General features: G+C 47.4%; 1 protein-coding gene across 2 annotated transcripts in view; it reads left to right on the plus strand.

Moving 5' to 3' along the window:
- Positions 1-8,492, plus strand: part of BICD2 (bicaudal D homolog 2 (Drosophila)) — a 37,199-nt gene extending 28,707 nt beyond the window's left edge. The window contains exons 6-7 of one of the 2 annotated variants that reach the window (XM_010143293.1): positions 4,805-5,015; positions 8,114-8,492. In XM_010143293.1, coding sequence (XP_010141595.1) covers positions 4,805-5,015; positions 8,114-8,119 — 217 coding nt within the window. In that variant the 3' untranslated portion in view covers positions 8,120-8,492. Of the gene's footprint in view, positions 1-4,804; positions 5,112-8,113 lie in introns of those variants that run through there. The other variant, XM_010143292.1, reaches the window with a different exon arrangement.
- Positions 8,493-9,648: the final 1,156 nt, after the last annotated feature.

The following is a 9,648-nucleotide window of genomic DNA, read 5'->3' on the forward strand; positions in this document are numbered from 1 at the left end:
AACCGCAGCCACGCCTGGGTGGGTATGTTCTGTATTTTAAAGAATAAATCCTTGTAAATTGTCGAAAGAAAATAGGGCTTCCCACAAACCACCCACGTTACAGTCTTTACCTTAGACAGTATAAACTAATTATTAACCTGGTTTCAAATAAAATCTTCAATGGGAATTTCTGAAGGGCAGAGTAAGTGTTGAAAACACCGAGTTTGACCTGTCTGACTCTCAGTGCTCCTCCAAAACAAAACACCATAGAGAGCCTGTGCTGGCCATCCCCTCACTTCACTCAGGTCTTTGTTCAGGAGCGTGTGGATCAGGGGGCTGGTTCCAGAGTGTGTGTGGAGCAGTGACTGAGTTTGCCATGAGCTGTTTTAGCAGCCCCAGGTAAGGGCGCAGCAGCGACTGAGAGCAGGAGCTCCCCGACCAGAGGGAGATGCTGCCGGGGCATTCGGGTGGCTTCAGAGTGGTACCTGGGGAGCGCTGAGCAGGAGCTGCTGCTGCTTTTTCCTGGTAAAAAGATTTAACCTCCAGAAATACTTTGTGCTAGGCTTCAATTTATTATTGTTTTAAACTCATTTAATAAGAAAATTGAAAGTGGTTTTGTTTGAGTTTTTATTATACAGAACAATATAAATTCCCGCCTAAGTGTGAGGAGGGGGCATTAGTGGCAAGTCTGAGAGTAATTAATCTTCTTCCAAAATATTGTCAGCAGAAAGGTTGTTTCCTTTCTTTGCTAGACAAGGAGCATCTCCCAAGTGCTTGTGGGAGCCCGAAGCGACCCTGTCCTGTTTTCCAGCGACATGGTGGGGGAGAAGCAGGTTTCCGTGTTGGTCAGGGTTTGTTTCTAGATTGCCTGTACGCGAGTTGTCATGCAAACTTGCCAGCACGTTAAAGCTCAGGTTTCTTAAAACTGGGGGAAATGCTGTGCCAAAACAGCATTGGTGCTTCTCAGGCGGCCTCCTGCAGTCACATCCATCGTGCTGCCGTGGCCGTTGTCATACGTTCACGATGATTGCGAAGAGGGGGAAAAACTGTACCTGGGTGCATTTGGTTACATCACTTCCTTTTCGTGACCCAGCAGTGAATGTAGCTGTACGTGTTACTAAATACGGAACAGGCTAAAGCCTAAATAAAATGGTGTGTAGAACGAAGGCACAGCTGGCCGGTGTGGGAGGAGCGGCACACAGCTTTCGGAAATGAGAGCACCCGCTGCTAGCCGTTCAGTAACCTGGCGACAGGTCATGTTTTAAGGGGGTTACGTTCTATTTCTCATCAGTTGTTGAACGTTCAGGATATTTAATTCCTCTGTGTAGATATTTGTTGTAGCTGGAGTTGTTTTTAAAAATCTGGTTGATGTTTACTTGGACTCTGTTGCTGTGGTGGTTAATCACCAGTCCTAAGACGACAGGCAAGATCAAAGTCTTAAAGCTGTGAACGCGTGAACGTACAACAGGGTTATGCTGATTTCACGTTCCTCAAAGCATGAAAGCTCAATTATTTTCTTTCAAAGGTAGTTTTAAAACAAAAGACACTTTCTGCTCTGTCCTAATGATTTTTGTATTGAATATGCAGCTGGGAAGTAGCTCCACACATGGCGAATGAAATGGTAGAAAAGGAAAGATCTTTTGTTGTTCGATCTGCAAAGCAGCAAAACCGTAGAGAGACGCAGCACAAACCCCCGTAGCTGCTGCCGTAGCTACTCCCACTGGCCTTGTGAGAGGCTGCAGCAGAGGTGGAGGCTGGCTCCCGTGCTTCGAGAGGCTGACGGGCCTCCTGGAGGGAGTCAGCGAGCAGCAGGAGGACAGTCGGTGAGCTGGGCAGGTCCCAGTCCACATCTCCTTCTGGGAATCTTCTCAGCCCGCCCTGGCTCTGCTGAGGGGGTCAGTGCTGCTCTGCATGGTGCAGTGCTCTGCCCGCCCTGGACCGCAGCACTGGCACCGGGAGAAGCTCTGGGTTTTGGGCTGCGTCAATTCACTGGACTTACAGAGCAGCACAACAGGTTGAGGGCACGTGGCTGGCTGCAGCCACAGCAGTTCCCGCTCCTGCCTCTCCCTAGCCCTCTTGTGCTCCTGAGAGAACAGTTTCTCGGGTCCAGGAAGAAGGGCAGCTGCGCAAACGCTCCGGGAGCCCTGCCTTTGTGCTGCAGAGGAAGGCACGGCTGCCTGCGCCGTTTCACGGGGCAAGAAGCTCATTCAGATATGCGAAACAGCGCATGCCTTGTCACTTCCAAAGACAGCCGTTGGGTGTTTTAAACCTTTGTGCTCACAGACAGCTTGACGAGATAATGACTTGCTGCAATAACCTTTTGAAGTCAGAGTCGCGGCTTTAATTGTAGCTTGGCTCACGAGTGAACAGTGTTACTGCCTTCTCTGCTCTGGCGGGCGTTTGTCTGTGTTTCCAGCCAGATACCCGCTTTGGCACAACTGCGTATTACCAGAAACACGTAGGGAAGAGGGTTAAGGGACATCAGCGAGATCCCGTGGGAAGTCCCTACTCTGCTTTTCTGCAGTGGTTTTGTTTTCTTTTTATCATCTCTGTTTTTTTCTGGGGGGGGTGGAGCCAGGCACAGAGAAGTCTGCCACTCATGCTTGGCTGCTTTGATTAGCACCTCTCTGGTGGACATCAAAGGAGCAGACAGGCTGCAGCAAGCCTGATGCTGCTTCACCAAGCTGAAAATTTGGGGGCTGATTTCTTGACTTGTACAGAAAAAAGTGAATACATTTTGATTCATGAGAAAGGAGCTGGAAAAGGTGGATAAAAGCTCCACGTAATTTCACCTTGCCCAGATCTCTTGGGAGTGCAGTACTGAGAAAGAAACAAGGGTACTGGGGAGAGGCCACTCTGGTGGCAGCCCGTGGTTTGCTGAAGCCATCCTGTGACATCCCTCAAGGGCCCTGGATGTTCCCCAGTTCGCAGCAGTGGAGCTGTGAAGGAAATCGGGTTTGAGGCATGGGTACAAAAGAAAGTAGAAAAGTCCCTTGTGATATAACCGGGCTTAACACTTTTCACCTCAAATGTCATGGTGGGGGTTGAAAGCTGTAGCCCTCAGGCCTCCCAGCAATCTTCTGTGCATGCCTTGCTCCCAGCCCAGTGAAGAAAATCTGCCTCTGGCGATGCAGAGCCGAGGGCGCATGGTTAGCGGAGGGGCTGACGGCGGTTCTGTCCTGCCTGTGTTCCAGAGCTGCTGGTCTTCCGTAAGAGGGGAGGACTGCTATGTGCAGGATTGATTTTCCTGTTCCTCTCCATTGCTAGTGGTCATTGGGTCAGAACTGGTCCTTGCTCGGCTTCCGCTCTCTGAGGTGTGTGGGCTGGGTTTGCTGTTGGTGAGGTCCATCCGATTGTGAAGAGTGAAGGGCGGGGGCAGGCTCCTAGCGAGTTTGAGCTTCCTGCTTTGGTTTCTGCAAAGCGAATCCCTTCACAGGCTGGTTTTCCACTGCCCTCCACGGTACGACAGACTGTGGCGAGCTCCAGAGCAGGAGGCACCGACATTTGAGAAGGCAGATTCCCACTCACATGGTGACCCTCAGCCCAAACCCTCTGCTACTGCAGCTGCAGCTCATGCAGGTTTTATGTGAATGTTTTGGGGTTGTTGTTTAATCTCCATATGAAGTCAGGGAGGGCAGAACTCAGGACTTGATAGCATGAGCGCAGCTGATGAATCTGCATGTGAATGCAGTTTTGTTTCGTGGTGGGTTGTTTTTCCCAGTTTGCTTTTCCATTTGGATGTTCAAAGGAACTTCTCCGCTGATATTTTTGCTGTTATGGAGAAGTGGTGCTTTACAGATGTGGCCATTGTAAGTTCCAGCTGGTACCTATGAGTTTTTATTTTGCTCCCCATACGCATATAATTGGTTTTTGGTGTGTGGTAAATGTGCATCTACATGTAAAGACATTAATTTTTTAAATTGTTCTTCCTGTACTGTGCAAGTTAAGTAGCTTCCAAGCTCAGTGAAAACAACTGCAGACAAAACCGCTCACAGGCGTTTGTACAGCTTCCCCACAGGGCTCTCAGTAACCCTCAGTTCCTTTGTTTAATGGGTTTAAAATTAATTTTGATGGTGAAAACAATTATATAAAGGGCACTTGCTATAGAGAAAACAGTAATAAAACACTATTTGTAGGATTTTTACACCAGGAACTGTAGCAGGTTAAAGTAGAACGGTGCATGTTGCTGTGTAACCACACCATTCTGGTACCGCTGGAGATTTATTATTTGGGCTCCCTGTGGAAAATTAAAAACTGTGAACTGCAGGAGCTCATCAAGTGCTGTGAACAGTCGTCGTAGTCACAGTCGATTTGCCATGCTCTGACCGTTCCCCTCAGACTCCCTTTCCAGCCTAGAGCTTAGAACCTTTGTGGTGTCCAGGCAACTCGGCTGCATTGTGTCTCCTCGCTCTGGAAGGACATCTTAAGCCTTAGACGTGAGTGCTCCTATAATGAGCCTTCCTTTATCTCGGGATGCTGTTAACCGTGCCGCATCGCGAGAGGTGCCAAGTGTGGGATTGTGAGAACCCCAGTGAAAAGACATTGTGGTTTCCTACAGCTTTGGCTGAAGTTCTGCAAAGCTGTCACTCTGCTGACATCGGCCGGACACTGGGATTCGTGTTTCATGGCTGGAAACGGGGTTGCTAAAGATTGATGTATTTCATTGCAGATGTGACGAGTATGTCACGCAGCTGGATGACCCGTGTCCAAGAGTGTGTGCGCAAGCAGCTGCAAAGCTGTCACTCTGCTGACATCGGCCGGACACTGGGATTCGTGTTTCATGGCTGGAAACGGGGTTGCTAAAGATTGATGTATTTCATTGCAGATGTGACGAGTATGTCACGCAGCTGGATGAAATGCAGCGGCAGCTTGCAGCAGCTGAGGACGAGAAGAAGACTCTGAACTCCTTGCTTCGGATGGCGATCCAGCAGAAACTGGCTCTGACCCAGCGCCTGGAGCACCTGGAGCTGGACCACGAGCAGTCCAAAAGGGTGCGCACAAAATCCACCTCCAAAGCCAAGAGCAGTAACCCCAGCGTAAGTCATGTTCGCTCCTGTGGAGACAGGTCAGAGGGGGCTGTCCTTAACAACCAGGTTTTCTGTAGCGAGAAATATAAAATCTACTGTGACTAGGACAGAAGTGTAGAAAAACCACGTTACGTGTCTCTTCTGCTGTAACCGTCAGCGTAAATCCCCACTGTCTAACGTCGCAGTGAGTTGACTTGTACTAGTATGTTGCTAAACCAGGTAATACCAGGGTATTACGGTGGTCTTAACTGTAACTAATTCCTAAGTCTGGGGACGCTGTTAACAAGTTAATAATGGAAAGGGATCAGCATTTTCCACGATTAACATGTATGGAGTCTGCTGTCCATGGTAAGTCTTCAGAGTACGCAGTGTGCCCGGTGCTACTAACTGTAGTTTGTACAGCACAAACGCGATCCTTTCGGCAGGGTTGCAGCATACTTCACTACATGCTTTCACAGGCAGAAACAACCAGAAAACCTTCTTTGGTGCCGGGGCTTGACGAGCCGTGAAAATCAAAGGTTAGAACTGGAGGTAGCTCTTGAAAATGCCAAGCATTTGGAACCCAGAACAAAACTTCATCTGTCTGTTGAGGCAGATGTTAAGAACTTGCTGCCCTGTCACCACTGACCAAAGGCCTGAAGCTTTTTTAGGCTATAAGAGCTAGAGAAAAAAAAACCTTGGTAGGGTACGTTATTTACGCTCTGCTTCCCTCTCTCCAGAGGGTTAACCAGAAGAAACTTGCACATTTATATTAAAAATATGCAATATTTACCCCATCTGATATTAAACTTAGAATTGTAAGATTGGGATCCTACCTGGCAGACAGTTCCACTGTAAGAGGCTGTGCTGTGGAAAAGTGTCACGTCCTGAAAGGATCTTTGTGGTCTCCTGTTGCTCCTTGCAAGCGAAGCGCTTTGGGAAGAGTATTTATGTGTTCCTGTAGCCGCACAATGTAGATGTGTAGAATCAGTGTGGCTGTGCCCTAGAACGGTCAGTCACAAAGGAGTTTTTCTCAGTGTTAATCTCGATAGGGTGGTGTTGCCGAGCTCTGATCACCTTTGACCACACAGAAGCTACTGCACGTGTTCCACAGGGCTCTACATTATAGGCACAGAAATTGAACCCGATCAGCCTGCGAAGAATCGCTTATGAAGTAGCTTAGTACACCCGCTAAAAGAAATAAACCTCTGTCTGCTATTGAGCTTTTAAGGGGCCTTTTTAGCCGCTTAATTACAATAGGTTTGACAGTATAAAAGTGTACTTCCTAATTGGTGCCTACGTAAAAGATTGGAAACGTTGCTTCCAAATTGCGGGAATCTTGTGGAGCACGCCGAGGCACACGTGGTTCTTCAGAGCAGAGTGCCGAAGTGCCTAGCCTCATGCTGTATTTTAATGTAAAGCCCTGTCTGTTTTGTACTCCTCCCAATAATTTTGTATGCCTATAGTATTACTAAAAGCAACGCGAGCCTGCACAGTTGTCTGCTCGAGAGTGATGTTTTCCGAAGCCATTCTAATGTCCTGGTGTGGTGCTGCCTCATCTCACGGCATCCCTTGTCGAGGATCAGCAGCTCGCTTCCCGCGCATTGCCGCTCCGCCTACGACTAGTCAGGAGAGATCCCAGTGCTCAGCCCAGGTCACGAGCAGCACAGCTGCTTTTCCCAGAGAGAGGAAACCACGGGGCGTTTGGGCTTCCCAGGAATTTGGGGTTGGGAAGGCTTCTAAATTCAACAGTGAGACTTTGAAAAAATGGAATTGTAGAGCCGTGGTCCGGAGCTGGGAAACGTCAGAGTGCCACAGGCCAGTGCCAGAATTGCATTTACCCACACTGAGAGGAGGGAAAAACACCCGCCCCGTGACTGAAGTCCAGTGCACTGCTCAGACATCACTGCTTGAGCAGTTAACAAAGAGCAGTTCTGGCTTTAGAGACTGGGCCCTGTGCGACCGTTATCCCGCGCTGGAGAAAACACTGAGTCCTCCTGAACTTGAGCTTTAATATTGCTTAACAGCAGGCTTGATATTTTAGAAGTCTTTTAACAATTGTCAGTCCTGCTTTTCTCTTCGTTGCTGCACAATCTTCCAAAAGGCCTTTATTCTTCTCACTCCTGCATGAAGTATAATTTAACAATACTTTGTCAAAGCAGGCGATCGAGTGCTAACTCTCTCTGCTCCAGTAGACCCAGCTACAGTTGTGCTTCCACAATGGGAGGGAGCTTTAACGCAGTTTTCACTGCTTCCGTGTCTCTAATGGAGAAAAGGTAAATTGGAGAAGCTAATTGAATGCATTGTTAGGCTTTTTTCAATGAACTGGAACTTTCCGTGAAGATTTCACCATTACCAGACAGTGGCTGTTACTGGCACTCTCGGGTTCAGTTCCAGGGATGAGCAGTTTTGCTATTAGCCCAATAATCTCAGCAGTCATTTCCATCCTCATTCGTTTCTGTGCATCTTTCGGAAACTAAAAAGCCAACCCGGCTGCCATCAGAGCTTGTCGAGGTTGTGGGTTATCTCCTAGCACCCGCTTGAAAAAGCAATGAGGCGTGGCGGTAAGGCGACTTCATCCTGCTGTTTGTGGTTTAGATCAGGTTTAAGATTGAGTCTTGTAACTCTGGTTAACAGTTCCGTGAAACACCTGTTTGCTGCAAGCCTTTCATATTGCTTCTGGTGGGTTGGGAATGAGCCTGGGAAGTCCCTTCAGCCGTCACCTACCTCTCGAGCAGGCTCTTCTTCGGATGATGTTCTCTGCATTGGCCTGCATGATGTACTGACCTGCATGTCTCTGGAGAACCTAAAGCTTCACTGGGAATGGTTCTTGTTAACAGCAATGACTGTGCGTGTGCTTGCACAGCAAAGCTTTATTCAGTACTTGTAAGAAACCTTCTTTCTGCAAAGCTATTGCTTCCAGGCTGAGCCCAGGAAGCGCTGCGTCACCGGCTCGGGGAGCGTCGGCGAGCTAAAGCGGCTGCTTCTACCCCCGTAAGCTAACGACCCCTCAGCCGACTAACCTGCTTCTGCAGCACCTTGGGTTAAGTTTCCAGTTCTTTAACTGAGAAATAATCACTGGTTTTTTGGTTTTTTTTCTAATGCTATTTTATTTTTCCGTTTTTCAGCTGTAGAGTAGTCCCTGGAGATGGCCTTTCCAACAGTGCAACAGCATTTCTTAGCCCCTCTCATTCTGGTTCAGAGGGGTAGGCCATTGCACAAAGAACGGGAACCACTGACCCGACCCTAGCTTCCCTAGATACTACCTGAAACTGCCCTTTTGTGTCCGAAGCGATAAAACAAACAAGCTTTACCTGTAAGTGCTGCTGCAGTAAGAAAACTTACAAGTGCTGAAGAAACCTACTGCAAATATCACGGTCACCGTGTTAGTTTATGACCTGCTAGAAACGTTCAGGTGGGGGAATCTCTTATCTCATGGCGGATGCTCGTTTTTTATCTGATGGTTATACCTGTGCACTTTTGATATTTTGATATTTTTCTTTAGCTTCTTTAAATCCTTATGTAGAAGAGTTTATATAAATGCGGTGGTTTGTGCTCATAGTCTCCAGTTTGGGCTTGTGGTATTTGAATTCGACATCAGCACGTGGCAGAGGTTTTTGGGGGGCTCTAGACTGTGACTAGAAAAGAGTTTCAACGAAAGAACCAGGAGCTGTGCTAAACCGTGTGCTGTGCTTCAGCAGCTTTTTTATTATTATGAAATGTTAAGCTTTATATGTTTAAATTACTGATTTTTTTTTTTAACTGCCATGTTCATCAAGAAATCCAGGGTATTCCAATTCTGGGCTTTTTTTCATATTGTATTATTATTCTTAGGAATAGTTCAATGTAACAAGAAGAAAACTTGACTTTGCTCTGGTTAAAACAGTAATAGGCACTTGAAAAATATAAAGTAAGTAGTATTACCTATAAATTCCAGAATTCCTGGGTTTGAGGAAGTTGAAGTATTATCGATTAACAGAATTTTATACAACTATACCAGTTAAATTCCAAATTGGAATTGTTTTGTTACTTTTTCATTTTATTGTGCCAAATTATGGTACATTTAGAAAGGAAAAAATTCTAAAGTTGTCAATGATGGGGTGTTATATTTCAGCGCCTTCCTGTCGTTAATTATTGCCAGTAGTGCCTTTACTCGTGCTAAGGGAGACTCTTGGAGTAGCTGGGTCTCGGTCCCGTCACTTAGCAGAGATGGAGCGGCTGTTCTGGAATTCATTGAAGACGTTGAGGAGCAATAAGTGCAAAGCGAGCTCCCCTTCCGCACTCACGGAATGAGCCGAGGGACTAGAGACGATACCGTCAAGGAATTGTAAAAAATTCTGTTAGTCAGTGATATTTCATCATCAAATCCTTGCAAATTCAGGGGTCTAGAGAAAAAAAAAACAAACCAACAAACCGAAACAAACCCCAGTACCCGTTGGGAGCCACGCAGGCTCGTGAGGAACAGAGGAGCGGGACGTCTGAACCCGTTTGTGGTAGCGGTGGGGGGCCACGCCAGGAGCGCTGCTGTTCTGGAGGCTTTGTGCGGGGGGTGTTCACCGTAGTGTTGTGGCAGACGTGAACTCCGCACCCGTGGTATCTTCTCTTGCATGTCGTATCTAACCAGTGTAATTCCAGGAAACAGAAACGGAGAAGCGCATCAACA

This window comes from Buceros rhinoceros, unplaced genomic scaffold, assembly GCF_000710305.1.
Source record: "Buceros rhinoceros silvestris isolate BGI_N320 unplaced genomic scaffold, ASM71030v1 scaffold14459, whole genome shotgun sequence".
Classification (NCBI taxonomy): domain Eukaryota; kingdom Metazoa; phylum Chordata; class Aves; order Bucerotiformes; family Bucerotidae; genus Buceros; species Buceros rhinoceros.